Source organism: Embiotoca jacksoni, unplaced genomic scaffold, assembly GCF_022577435.1.
Source record: "Embiotoca jacksoni isolate LCO1_2020_lvr unplaced genomic scaffold, fEmbJac1.0.p SCAF_18, whole genome shotgun sequence".
NCBI classification, from domain to species: Eukaryota; Metazoa; Chordata; class Actinopteri; family Embiotocidae; genus Embiotoca; species Embiotoca jacksoni.
The window spans coordinates 11,596,345-11,611,393 of NW_027185318.1; the positions used below are offsets into that span (position 1 = coordinate 11,596,345).

At 44.9% G+C, this 15,049-nt stretch overlaps 1 protein-coding gene across 2 annotated transcripts in view; it reads right to left on the reverse strand.

The window, feature by feature from the left end:
* ppp2r5eb (protein phosphatase 2, regulatory subunit B', epsilon isoform b) overlaps positions 1–14,603 on the reverse strand; it is a 35,845-nt gene extending 21,242 nt beyond the window's left edge. The window contains exons 1-2 of one of the 2 annotated variants that reach the window (XM_069152810.1): positions 14,038–14,603; positions 5,192–5,355 (exon numbers count right to left, since the gene is read on the reverse strand). In XM_069152810.1, coding sequence (XP_069008911.1) covers positions 5,192–5,355; positions 14,038–14,066 — 193 coding nt within the window. In that variant the 5' untranslated portion in view covers positions 14,067–14,603. Of the gene's footprint in view, positions 1–5,191; positions 5,356–10,243; positions 10,357–14,037 lie in introns of those variants that run through there. The other variant, XM_069152808.1, reaches the window with a different exon arrangement.
* Positions 14,604–15,049: the final 446 nt, after the last annotated feature.

Sequence of the window (15,049 nt, forward strand, 5' to 3'; positions counted from 1 at the left end):
CGGGGAGGGGGGGGGGCTCATGCCAACTACATTATGGTAAAGCTGCGGGACTTGCGAGGAAGAAACTGAATTTCAAAAGGAAAAAGAAAATCTCTGCACCCATCAGCTATCGGTCCAAGGGGGTGGGGGTGGGGAGCCAAAAATTCCCTCTGGTGCAGACAGCAGATTTCCAGCGCTGCCAGACTTTCCTGCACTACTCTTGTGAATGTTTAGTACTTTTTCCTGCACACGTGCACGAGAATCAGCAACACAACAATCGTGAACTCCCCCTGGGAGGTTTCACAGGCAGCAAGCGCAGGCGCTGCTTCCAATTTCCATTTGGATTTTTTTTTTTGTGTGTGTTTTTGGCTTCTTATTCAACCCATACTGATCTATTAGGAGACGCGCATTCACACGGTTACACACTATCCCCTCCTGAGAGCTGTGCGCTACGACGTCAGGAGGGTTCGTGGAGGATTTGGGGCCTTGCTAAAGGGCACGCTGCCATTGACGCTGCTCTTTCCCGCCGTGCTCATTAAGGTAATAAAACCAACAACCTCCGCTTTCTACACAACAGACTTTCTACATTTGGTTTGGTTTGGTTTGCAGCCCTTGTTTGAAACGTTTACACAATAAACAGAATTATTATTGTAGGACACGGCTCGTACGATCGCTTTGAAGAGCACGTTCTACCCGGTAACCTTTGGGTAGGTTATCATTTGTTAGCTGAAACGTGCTGGCCAAATTAGCCCTGGGAGGTATCGGTCATATATTGTAATACCACTGATATAAGTGGGTATTTGTTGAACCAGGAGCGCGGCTTTGGATTTGAACTGGCGTTGACCGAGTCGATTGTGAAGATTCCTGACGGCGTGCGTCCTCCTTTTTTTTTTTTTTTTTTCCCGGGGATCACCCCGAGGAAACTGCGCCTTCCTTCTAAGTGTCTAGGAATTGAGCTGCACTGCCAGCCACTGGATTTATGTAATCCATCGTGCCTAACCGGGACCCTGCTTGTCATTTTCTGCCTGAAGTCTGACCTATGAGGAGGAGGAGGAGAGGGAGAATAAGTTTTGCGCATCCTGACGATTTGCTTTTCGCAGTCTGCTAAGGCAACAGTGGAAAAAATACAGCGAAAAAAACACGGCAAAGGAACTGCAAAACATGCACCTGACAGAGGACAAATCATCCTGATGCTCTCACAAATGAAAACATCCAATATTTGAAATCTTTTTTTTTTTTTTTAAACAGCACAACTCCCTTTTACAATCCCTTTCTCTTCCTTATAAAACACCAAAATATACACAGGAATTTTGTCTTCAAACAAATGGGAGATTTGCTGAAGGAAAGGGGGAAAAAAAAAAAAAAAAAGACCCCTAACAATGTGAACCAATAACACGCCGTCGGAAAAGCAGCCGGAAATAACAACAACAAAAGAACGATCTTGAGACGTTTGGGACAAGTAGGACTGGATTGCATCCCAGACCTCCTCCACTGAATGTTGGTGTAAAACATTCCCGAATGGGCCGAACCTCGGGTGGCCTCCAGACAGTTAATAAAACATAGCGCTGCCCCGAGTTGCATCTCCCTGCTTGTTACATAACGGCGAGAGATTAGAGAGGTAAGCGAGCCTGTCAGTAAAAAAAAAACAAAAAAAAAACAGACAAAAGGCCGTCATTGTGCGGCGTACCTGAAGGCCACAAATGGCCGACTGACGTCAGCGCTCTCAGTCTACAAAAGGCTGATTTCACTTAGAATTTGGGTTTTTACTCCCGGTTGGTTTTAACACGTTTTTTTGTTGTTGTTTGTTTGTTTGTTGTCGGGGGCGTCCCGTCACGGAGAGGCCTGTTGTTTATCTGCGGCTTTAAAAGTTCACAACAGGCAAGAGACAAACCTAATCCTTATTCTTCCAGCTGGGTTATGTGGACATATATGGGAGCAGAGCGGAGGGCTCAGAAGTTGAGAGGAATCGTCTTGTGACCAGATGGAAACTCTACCGATACAAATGAGACACAAACTCCAGGCAGCGGGGACGTGTTTGTGTTTCAGCAGCTCGGGATGAACGAGTATCGTCCACGTGTTCTTACATCACCGCTGGCCGCGAAATGTTCTATTTGTTTTTAAGTTGTTGTTTCTTCTCGCGAGTTCTTACATTTTTTTAATCTTTGATCACATCTCACAATCTGCCCGCCGACGCCGCTTCTGCTCACTTTCTTCAGCACTGACAACCGTATTGGAAATTCCAGTCATATCTCAATAACCCTCAACTCTCCAGAGGGACGTACTCGGCTGGAGCCGTTGATGTTCTCTGGAGGTGACAACTTAAAAAGGGGAACCGTTCCACGTTGTAGGAAAATAAACACGCTCACTTTGTTTCCGAGGGAATGCACGAACATAAAAAAAAAAAAAAAGCTGCCATGTAAAGATTCTGCAAATAAAATGTACCTTTGCATTGGTGAAATGTGTTAACTGGCAAGGCATTTCCATTTGTTGTCGTTTCGCCTGTGCCTAGCGTTTTTTATGCTAAGCTAGGCTAACCACCAGAAATCTTCCAAAAATGTTGAAGTTTTCCTTTAAGTGTTCCTGAACCAACTATTTAAAATGTGCCGGATGTCGTTCCCAGATCAGAATATTTTCCATTTTTTTCCTTATTTCAGTGGATGTCAGCTTACATTGAGGCTTAATCACTTAAAAACACTCACATTTGGTGAGATGGCTAAAACTGCCGCGTTAATCCGATGAGCCAGCAGCGCACATCGGCATCACAGAGTCTCGCGGTGCCAAAATCGATTTCCACACCACGTCAGCGCAAGAGAAAATGTCCGGATGAATCCAGAGACGCAAAGAAACGGGTCATAAAAAGCAGCCGTTTCAACACTCTCACTCGCATGATTCCTCTTCGCTAAATTGCTAAAGCTTGCGGTTCCTGATTTAGAGCTCCACGCAGAGATCTGTCACTCACTGAAGTCCTAAATTAAAAAAGGGTACACGGTACGTCTGCTGAAACAGAAACCAGGAAGGAGGCGGCAGACCGGGAACAACACCGAGCGGCGAAGCCCCACCGTTATCGGTCGCCGTGTTTTTTTTTCTAAATCGAGGAGAAGCCGACTCTCTGATGGAAGCAGACAGCGAAAAATAAAACTACGGCGGGAACTGAAAAGTGCACACACCGCCTGTGGCGACACACACACACACACACACACACACACACACACACACGGTCATTATCACAAGTAACCTACGGTAGAAATGATGCAAACGATCATCCGTTGGGACGCCATGAGCTGATACAGGCATTTTGAAATGGACCGGAATCAGCTGATCCGTCCTTTCCATGGATTCTTTCTGTGTTGCAGCACAGCTTTCCTTAAATTTACTGCTCACTCCTGCTGCTATTTCAAGCGAGTCAGATTTATATTTTAGAATCATTTAAGCCAACTATAGACTAAGTATCGGATCACTCGGCAGACGCTAAATATTAAAGGTGTCAGATCAGGACAAAAAAAAAAAAAAATTTGATTAGTACCTTCGGAATTATGGAATTGTTTTGTATATATTAGTTATTTCAAAACAAAAGTTGTTTGTATTTTATGGCTGTCTTGCCACTTAAAATGTACACCGAGTCAAAAAAAAACAACTCAAGTTGCCCAGTGTGGAACAAAATGTTGAAAAAAAAAAATGTTGAAAAAAAATCCTGTTACACAAATAAACTTGAAATGAAAGTGTGAAAACTTGGTATGATTTTAACAGCGCACCCCCCCACCCCTCCAATGAAAGCTAAACAAAACCGTGACCATTTTGTCAAACAAAAACCTGAATAAAGTTTGGATTGAAAAAAGAAGAAGAAGAGGAGGAGGAGGAGCGAGACTAATCCCCACGCCGACAAGCTGCCTGCGTCGGTCACGTGATCGTCTCCGAACGAAGCGGGTTCTCCCGGCGGCCTCAGGCAAGGTGGAGGATGTGTCTGGTTTCTGTCCGGCAGCATTCCTGCCATCACTGACGAACCACAGCGCGCCACTGCCGTGTTTACGCGGGCGAAAGGTGAGGCGGCGTCTCCTCGAATTTGTTTACTTTGACAAGAGCCACGAGGTATGAGAAACACATCGGTATTCTTCGAGATGGAGACGAAGCTGCCAACGCGAGTCATTAAAAACTACAACATCACGTCGCAAAGTCTGGGTGTTCAAACTCGTCTACGTCAGCGTTTCCCAACCCAAGGCTCGGGACTTCCAAAGAGGTCGTGTGATAACTCATGGAGGTTACATAATTTAAAAAAAAAAAAAAAAAAGTGCTGTGACACATAATCATCTTTTTTGTTGTTGTGTGTTTTACATGAGATGAAGCAGAACAGTCGGAAATCACTGTTCTTATCAACTTAAAAATGTTTTGTCGTGGCGGCTTGTGTTCAATATTTGTATACGATATAGAAATCTCTCCCCCGAAAACAATTGAGGTGTGAGATTACCGATAATCTCCCGTGTCGTCATCACCGTGATGAGCAACCTGTCTCGGCACGCTCAGACACGCTCGCACGGAGCTCGTCCGACCGGACTCCGACGGTGCGACGCTCGCTCAACCAGGTCGACTTCAGCTGCACCGGTTTCGCCGACATGAAAAGCGTGACAGGCAGCAGCTCGGGGCAGAAAACCAGCTTTCTAGCGAGCGGTTGAAAGCAAATGTTGAAGATTCACCTCACGGTAAAATGAAATAACTTTTCGCTCCAGGGGAAAGAAAGATGAACGACCTGCACAATAAGTATCAATCCTGCTAGGCGGTTTAAAACGAGGCCGGTTATAACATCTATAACAGCCTCGAGTTTTTGTTATTTGTTTGCCGATATTAACTCACCATTACTATACTAATTCATGTTGTAAAACGTTAAAAATCAAGATACCGCCCTGAAAAACCCGGAGAAGTTGACACTTTACGCAGAAGTACAGAGGTGTCGTCGGTGTGGACGTGTTACATCGGGTCCGTTTGGAGTGTTGCAGACCGGAGAACTGAGAGTACCTGTAAGTTTGGAATCATCCAATCAGCAATCTCCGGTCTGAACTGGCTTTAACGAAGCCAGACTTTCACTGACAAGCTGATCCGTGAATAATGGAGCACATTTATGTCAGCAGGAGCAAACCTGAAGGTGGATTTTAGTTTGCGGTTGACTTGGTTATCAGCCTCCCCAACACACACAGACAGACACACAGACGGTCCTTCTTACCCTTGAGCAGCGGCAAGGGCGTGAGCTCTATGGGTTTGCCCTGAGAGCGGAACTGGGACGAACTCTGCGACCGCTTCTGCTTGGCCTTCCTGACAGACTTCCGTGAAAATCCGTCCACTTTGTCCACAGATGGAGACGTGGTGGCTGCCGAGGACATAGCCCTGCTGGGAGACAAATGGGGAAGCGGAGACACTCGTTAGGAAGCAATTGTTCATGAGCGACGGCGAGCTCTGCAGAAGTGAAACTGGGCTTCAAATGATTTGTGAAGGCAAATATTATTTTCAGAATGAATTGCTTACGGTTATCTATAGATGACGGTTACGATCAATTCCAATAATTCAATGGGTTAAATTTAAAAACAAATTCAAGATTTCTTTTAATTCCTTCAATCTGATAGGACATTAAAAATGAACCGAAAGTGTGAATGAACCAATACATTGAGAAAATAATCAACAAATCATTGGGTTAGGCTGGAAATCTTCATTTCAAAATAACATTCACACAAAGCATGCTTCTATATCATAATGCCACTTTATCTAACAGCTAGATTTCACAACACTTCCTCCCCTCCCTTTTCAAACAATCACATCATTTGAATATCCTGAGTCATTCATCGACTTTAAATTATTTACCTCATTATTAATTTCCTAATGTCTTATTTAATTTTGAGCCTTTTAGAGCTCTGCAGAGATGCAGTTAAAATGTATTCTTTAAAATCCTATTTAAAAACAAATAACATTTTACTTCCAACTGCCGCTAGACTCATAAACTTTATATTATAACATTATTTTTTAAATGTAATAAAAAGACAACATTTATGATATTCAATCAAACGGAAACATTGCCCCATCACTGAACCCTATTTCAAATATTCAGCATATACTTCCCATCTGTTTGATATGATTTGAAGTTTTGGACACAGGAAGCAACACGTTCACGTTGTAATGTTGTTTTTTTAGCCAATCGTCACGCAGCCCTACAGCAATTCTTTTTTTTCCTTTTCTTTTCTTTTTTGGTAGTAAGCACACATGCAAATAAAAACAACAGACAACTTCCCCACTGGATGTTTTTTTTTTTTTTTTTTTTTCCCTGCAGTGTTTTATTGCTCTCACAACAAACCAGTGCAACCACAGCAGACGGCCTCATTTTCCCAGCATGGGAGCGAGTTTAGGCCTCAGCTAAAGCCTGGTAACAGTACACAAACACACCTCATACCTGCCAATGGACCTCCGCAGTCTCACACTCTCACACACACACACACACACACACACACACACACACACACACACACACACACACACACGACAAAAAACCAAAAAACCAGCGTCAGCCACAACAATGGAGCCGGCTCTGCGGCTGCGAGCCGTCACCACAGCGGGAGGAAGCGGAGGAAACGTCCACTGCTGAGTGTTTGCTGCTGATTACATGTAAAAAAATAAAAAAAAAATAAACGAGCTCTAACAAACTGGCTTCTTGGGCGGCGACAACAAAAACAATCTGCAGAAGTCACTTTTTTTTTTTACTGCAAACTGCTCCTCTGAGAAAACGCGCCCATGAGGAACCAGCTGGAGGAATAAAAAAAAAAAAAAAAAAAAAAGGGGGGGGGGGGGGGGGGGGCTTCTTCAGAAGCGTCCGGTGAGACGGTCGGAGACGAGCAAATTAGACAGATTTCAAGGTTTTCATCCGCAGCTGCTCGTCTCGGGTCCTTTTATGACTGGCTGTATGTAGCAGGATGTAAAGCATGACGAAACGCACGAGGGCCTCTCCGTGAACGATGAGGGTCCCAGTTCTCATTTTGCACAAGTAAACATCAGGATTATGATTCAAGAAGCCGAAACAAAGCCCGCACGTGAACATCGTATCCCGAGGATGAGTTAAAAAAAAGAAAAAGAAAAAAAGAAGCAGGACAGGCCTCACTCGTGTCCTAATAAAGACACACTCCCTGTTAAACACACTCCCTGTTAAAACACTGATGTGGCGATGAGCATTGCAGCACGACGACATTTAATGTCGCTGTCCCTCTGCAAAACTTTGCTTTTATACGTCCCGGAACTGCAGAGATTATTATTATTTTATTTTTTTAAGTTCTAACTTCTTCTGAGCACTTCCAAGGACTTCTCCGAAATTCAATACGAATTAGGATGCCGGGAGCATGACTGGAACTGATGAAGACCCCGGATGACACGACGGCCCGAGAAGAAAACGTATTAAGAGCCTCCAGCACAAAACGGTTATGTAATAAGACGTGGATGAGACGAGGGCGGTTGCCGGCTGCATCTCGAACGCGCCGTCAAAGTCACACGGTGCAGTGCGTCCACCAGGCCCTCGTGGACACAACAGAGTGGACGGACACTGGACACGCTTTTAGTCTCCGGCACCAACACGCACATTTTAAAAGTGATCCGTGATTGCAGAGAAGCGGCGTGTCCATCTGTGGTCCGAGAACCGTCAGCGTGTTGATGAAACGGGATGCAAGAGAGGAAGAAGATTCAAATCGAGACTGGCAACTGTGATTAATAAGCGCAGTTGTTGAACAGTGTCGTTATTTCCTCCTTTAAATAAATAAATAAATAACTGACGTGAAGGCATCAGAGTTGAGGGCGATTTGCATGCGTTTACATTATGTCGTCATGACGAACCGCTTTTTTTTTTGTGACCCGTGTGTGACAGTTCGAAAGGCTCAACTAGTTCGTTTTACATCAAATGGTGGGATTTTAAAAGTGAAAGAGACTCAATTTCACCTCTAACCAGGGTTTAACAAGCTGTAGAGGGTGACCAGGTTCTAGAGTAATGATTTACTTTGCCTGCTGTAATGCAGATCACCAGCAATGTACTCAAAACAGCAAAAAGACACACGACTGTGTCACTTTGATGCTTGGAAAAATACACAGTGGGTCTTTTTGCACTTCAAAACACACACCAGAGTGGAGGGTCTTTTTGCTTTAAATTAACTACATAATCTTTTTTTTTTTTTTCCCTACAGGTATGAGGGGTCATCAAAAAGACAAGACTGTTGCACGTGAACGAAGCCGAGTTTCATCACTTCATTAACATGAGCACCCGGGTGACGTGTTTCTGTCACCGCTGGCATGTTCGCATTTGTGATTCGGATCTGAAACGGGCGCTGACAGCGAACACAACATGCTCGAAGTCAGATATCAACCAACTGGGACCCTGTTTAAAGCAACAACAAAAAACACAATACTGACCAGAAATTTTTTTTTAAATCCTCCTCCCGATATCGTCCAAACGCCTCATGAATCACGGCATACTTAAAAAGAGGACTGAAAAGTCTGATTTATGTAAATTCATGTCAACAAGAGCAAATAGTTTTTGAAGAATTTACTACAAACGCCCTACAGATACACGTGACAACACCAATTACGTGAAAGGAGAGTCATCTGTCAGCCCGACTCACTGTCTTCTCTTTCATAACCAGCCAGCAGTTAACGATGCAGCTGTGCGAAGGCCTTCTGTTTGGCATCAGTGTCGTTTCCTTGGTGGGAAAATACCTCCAGCCGAAACCGCTCATCTGTCTTATCACTGGCGGCGGAGTTTAAAATTCTCCAGCAGCCAGCGTTTGGCAGGTAACGCGCCGGAGGTGCTGCTGAAGGCTGCATTCAATAAAACTGGGGCTGAATGCGGAGCATGATGGACATAAATTGTAATTCATGTCCTTCCTTTGTTGACAGTTTTGCCTTTCAAAAACTATTCAAATGACATACAAGAAGTCAGCGCACACGCACACGACAGAAACCTGCAAACTGACAGCTCGACACCTGTTCTCGGTTCCCTCGGCTCCGGCTCCCGAGTCATGTGGAGACCGGGACGAAGCGAGTCGAGGCCTCTGAGAATCACCTTCACTCCGGGATTATCTGCGACTAAGTGGCTCAGCTCTGACGTAGATGCTCCTTTCGGAGATTCAGGTTTTCACTCAATCCCTAATTCCAGCTGCCGTCAAGTGTCCAAAGAAGCCCCCCCCCCCCCCCCACCACACACACACACACACACACAACCAAAGCTCTAAGCCAGGAGTGTCAAACTCATTTTAGTTAAGGGGCCACATACTGCCCACTTTCATCTCAAGTGGGCCAGACCAGTAAATTCATAGCATAATAACGCATACATAACGACAATATTTCTCTATGTTTAAATCATTGGTGAAGGTTTTTGAATGATAAACCCTATTTTAAGGTACTTTCTACAATAAACTAGAAACATAAAGACCAAAAACTCAAGACATCAGCCCACTGTTTATCTGCCTGGGCTCTCCTCTGCAGATTCCCTAGCAGCGAGCGCTGCTGTCTGTGGCAATGAGCGCTGCTGCCTCCGGAGCAGACGTCGCATTTACGCTGTTTTTGAAGCAATTACTGGATCGATTAAAAAAAAAAAATTACAAAATGTTTGTACTCATAAACCTCCATATTCTCATAGAAATGCAATTTATGTCTTTCTGTAATTTTCACACTTGGCAAAGTCATCCAGCGGGCCGAGCTGGACCCCCCCGGCGGGCCGTATGTTTGACACCCCTGCTCTAAGCAGTGTCCTGCAAGTTTTTAATCTGCAGCTGCTTTGCTGATTGATTAAGAAAAAGCACCGTTTGCTTTCCAGTGGCAGATTCTTACACGTGAGGATTCGCTGCGTTTCTGTTTTAAATGATTGCAAAATTCATGTTCTTGGGTGCTTGAACTATTGAGCCGAGTAAATGAGTGATTTAAAGATGTTCCCTTGGACTTACATTTTTCAGATTTAACAGACAAAGCAATAATCAGCGTGAAATATAAACACTACAACCTCACAGAACTTTAATTCTCTGCAAAAGATGAGTTTCATTCAGCTCTGATCGAACCGGCTGCATCCAAGAGGCTGAACATCTTGATAAGATTCGACAGTGACTGACTTGGCGTCTTCCCGCCACATCACTAATGGCAACAGCGAACAGCACAAAGAGGAGTCTGCGGTTTTGTGCATTTGCCACCAGTGGGATGGAAAAATGACAATCTTCGGAAAAATCTCAAAACGCGTTCCTCACCCCCCCCCCCCCTCCCTCACCTGTGCAAAGGGGCACTGGGATCCCCATGAACGACCATCAGCCCCTCGCTTCCAACCGCACTCTCGGACTAGACGGCTAATGGCGACAAGGCTCCAGCGCCGCCACAACACACGAGGGAGAGCGAGACTGTTTTCCGGCTGGTCAGGCGTATGGCAACCGAGCACCAGAGCCAGTCCCCTCCCATGCCTCTTACATAAGAGACCAGATGACATCCAAACAGGCTCGGGGAGGGTGGGATTAAAGAACAAGGAGGAAGGAGGGAGGGGGGGGGGCAACAGCGTCAGCAACAGAAAGGGAGGAAGAGAGGGAGGGAGCTGCTGCTCGACAGGAAGTCAACAAATAGGCAGCGGCAAAGGCAGAGCGAAGGGAGCTGGATTGGGGGGGGGGGACAAAACGCTAACAGGTCCAGGAACATGCGACGGGGAAGATAGAACGGAAGGATTGGGGATGTCGTCTGCGCTCCGAGGTTACGTTTCAAAACCCCAAGAGCTGCGAATATCTAACATTGCAGCCTCTCAGGCTGAATATTGACTCGATCGCAGCAACACTTCTGCTCAAAACTGACCTGACGGACAGGCGGAAGGAGGGTCACTCGCTCAGCCACAAACTGTGAAGTACGTTCAGGGCGGCGTGTCACACACAAACGGCCTTTGAAACCAGTAAGAGACAAACATTTAAGCCACTTGCACAGCAGCCCTGGTGGTGCGTAGACTCTTTATAAACCATAGAGCTGCAATTATCAGCTGATCAGTTGACAGACAGAAAATCTAATTCTTTTGATAACCGATTCATTCTTTTGAGTCTGTTTTCAAAAGAAAAAAATCATATTGCAGCCACTTAAATGGGAATATTTTCAACCTTGGTGAGAATAACACTGGTCTGCGTTTTTCACCATTTAAAAAATAAATAAATAAATAGCTGATCAATTAACCAAGAAAATAATGGCCAGATAAATTGAGAATAATCTCTTTTGCAACATTAAATGAATATTATATCTATTGCTGGCATAAGACACATGAAGAACTTCAATAAAAAGAAGAGGGTTCAAAACCCAAAAATATTCTGTTTCAATAAGGCCGAGAAAAACACCACGTCTTAATATCAGAACAGTTTGTTCTATTCACTGTTAGTGCTCGGCTGTATATTGTTTTTGTGTCAATGGTGAACTGTTCACAGACTCAAAGGATTAATCTTGAACATCTCTGTTCACATGCTGCGGTTTTACAGAGGGGAGCTCAAAGGCATCATTCATGACGACTCAACAAGAAACTAAAACTGAAAATCAGGCTGGAAATATCAGACAATTTATCAGCAAGGTATTTTTTTTTTTTAAATTATTGACAGATAAACAGTTTGGCTTATAAAACCAGTGAAAACCACCACGCTGACGTGTTCATGCGTCTTGTTTTATCGGGCCGACACTCCAAAACACAACTTGGATGATAATTCAAGAAACGAAATTGTATCACAAAACTAATCAGCCTATATTTTAGCTGTTATTTCACCAAACAGTCCAATAATCTCCATGCGTGTATCCTGACGTTTGAGTTTGCAAAGTGGAGTAACAAGGCATCCTTAATGGCAACTTGACCCCCAAACCAGTGTCTTTAGTTAAATCCCCAGACTGCTGCAGCTTTGCAGTCATTATCAAGCCTGTCACAGCAAATTATTGATGCACGATAAGGCAGGTATATTTTACACATCAACCTGAGAGTTGCTGATAAATGGATAAGTGGTTCTGGCATTAATACAAAAATCCATTTGAAACCAAGATATAATATTTCAAATTGTTCTTCCGCTCACTTGGTCAGAAAAGTCTCATGTTGCTTACCATGGAGTGAACGCTGCAACCTGGCAGCTCGTCCACTCGCTGTGATTCATTCATGGGATAATTACGCTTGGCAATACAGCCAAGCACAAGTGAACCCAGCAACGTTTAAACACACATCCACACAAAGCTGATAAGAAGAAGGCAGTTACTCTACCAGCGTCATCAGAAACACAGGAGACTTTGGATGTTGCGCTTTTCTCAGCCGGGGCAGGACCTGCCCTTTAACATGGAGTGACATTATATAAAAAAATAAATAAATAAAAACACAGCACAACAAGACCAGAGCCAGGAGTACACCTTCACGAACCCGTGATGTAATGCAGAGACTCACAGTGGTCATTTCCACAACTGACGGGGCAGAGGCCAAGTTTGAGTCGACAGAAAGAACTTCTGCTCTTTATCCAAACAGAGTTGGTCCAGTACAGCATGTACTACAGCACGACTAAATTTCCCCACTGTGGGATTAATAAAGTCCTAATCTAATCTAATCTACAGTGTCTTTATCCATCAGCCCTGTCCACATAGTGTCCGCGGTGGTGATGATCCCGACTGCTTGGAAACACAAGAACCAAGATGCCGAGAGGAAAACACAACAGACCGGTGGCCCAGAATCTATCAGAGTTCATGTCAGATTATCAGGCCACATTCGACAGGAGAGCTAAACTCATCTTGGGCCAGGTTCACAGAGCTTTCTCAAACCTCAGTACTTCCTTTTAGCGCAGCTGCCCAGTGCTCTCTGACATCAGCCCTGCCCAGACAGATCAGCCACTGTGCCAAATAACAACGATGAAGATTTACCATTTAGCGGAGGTGGAATGTAACGAAGTACGTTTACTCAAGTACTGTTCTTAAGTACAAATGTGAAGCACTGGTATTTCATACTTTGACTCTATTTCTGTCCAGTGTAAACAATGTACCTCCAAATATGGTGATTCTGAATTTTTCTATTTAACTGCAGGATTAATGTTCCTTTGTGGGTTTTAAGGGAGATCAACTATTTTAAAAACAAGCCTAATTTGCCCAAAATTGCATTGTTGTTGTTTTAACTTGTTGACTTTTAAGAGACACCTGGTTCTTACAGAACAGAAACAATACGAACGTATTATAATAGTGCAGAATATGATACGTTATTGTAGATTTAACAAACTAACAGTACATAAAGCCGTTCAAATAAGCGCATCCTAATACAGCACTGATGTACATGAATGCAGCAATAATATCAATGCAGAAACATCATAAAATAGTAAAACATTGACAGGGATCACGTACTGCATAGTGTGTGCATTTACTTTCGATACTTTAAGTACATTTTGCCGACACTACTCGCATACTTTTACTCAATTAAGGTTTTTGAATGCAGGACCTTGGGAGTAATTTCACGGTGTGGTATTTTTTTTTTTATTATTTTTTTTTTTTACTTTTACTTGAGTAAAGGACCTGAATACTTCTGGCAATGCTGCAATGCAGTTTATACATTTCCTATAATGAGACGGAGGAGCAGAGAGGGCCGTGAGGTTAGAAATCCAGCCGTGGAGGAGCGCTGCCGTCAGCTCGGCCGCGTCGGGCCTAACATCCACAACTTTAACCAGGCTAGCAACGTTAGCTTTACGATTGACCGTAACAAAGCATGCTATAACGTTAGTTAGATGTCTGCTCTGGTTATACGTAACACCTTAATGTTGTAAACATGCACACAGTCCAGTTTTTAACCAAAGCGCTCAAGCTTTATTTGAGAAAACTGCATTTTAGTCAGTTGCTAACGTGCTACGGATACCGCGGGTTAGCTTAAGTTTAACATGTAGCCTTAGCTTAGCACGCTGAGCATCCGGCAAAAAAAAAAAAAAAAAAAAAAAAAATTATGATCAAGAAAAAGTCAACAGATCAAATCTAAACAAATTCTGATCTGAAAACAGTCAACAGGTCGAATCTAAACATACAGGTGTGCTAATAAGATCAGATTACCTGGGCGGGCTCGGGCGGTCACCCATCATCAGTGCTAATGCTGCTACCGTTAGCTAGCGCTCACAGACTGATAGAGCGACAGGGCTGGGAAACACACAGCGCCCCGAGTCCCGAGTCCCAAGTCCCAAGTCCCGAGTCCCGAGTCCCGATTCCCGAGCCGAGCCTGACAAAGCTGCAGCCGCTCTCCGACCGTGCTACTTTACCTGGATCCTCTGCAGTTCGTAACGGAGACGGCGGTGAGGAGTTCTCCTGTTTGGAAGCTACGGGCTAACTGAGGCTACCTCCGGCAGCCTTTCCCCAGCAGCGGCGGAGCGGCGGCAAAACGTCGGCCTGAATCAGCCAAACCCGCGAGCACCTCTCCGTCCGACGGAGTGATCCAACTCAAACTCCCATCAATGACTAAAGACGGCTGTAGAAAACGGCTGGGTTAACGCAGTTACATTCCTGTCGCTGGTTGAAGTGCTGGTCCTCCCTGACCCGGGTCTGCTCTCTGATCCGGGATCTTTCTTTCTCCCTATTGTCAACACTGCTGGGCCCAGACCGTGGCACACATAACACAGCCGCAGCATAGCGTGCTGCGCGGCCTCGGGGCCACGTACGACGGCGATTGGCTGTCGGGAGCAATGCCGGCGGTTGTGATTGGACGCCAGGGGTTGTCAATCACAACAGAGAGAAACGAGGCTGTGCCTCGGTCGGTTAGGTAGAGGGGAAGGGACTGTGTGTGTGTGTGTGTGTGTGTGTGTGTGTGTGTGTGTGTGTGTGTATGTGTGTACACACACACACACACACACACACACAGGAATGAAGCCGAACCTGTCCGAGGCCAAGCCCCGCGCTCCGCCGCTCTCTGCCCGCACCCTTTCGGCCGTTGCGTCCCTGCTTTCCGGGAGGATTTCTGGGTACATGCCAGCTCGCCTCTCGGTCGCAGCAGCGAGGTGTGTAACACCAGTGGAAACCCCGAGATTACAGCGGGAAGAGAGTTACATAACTATAATATATTGGTGTACTGCTG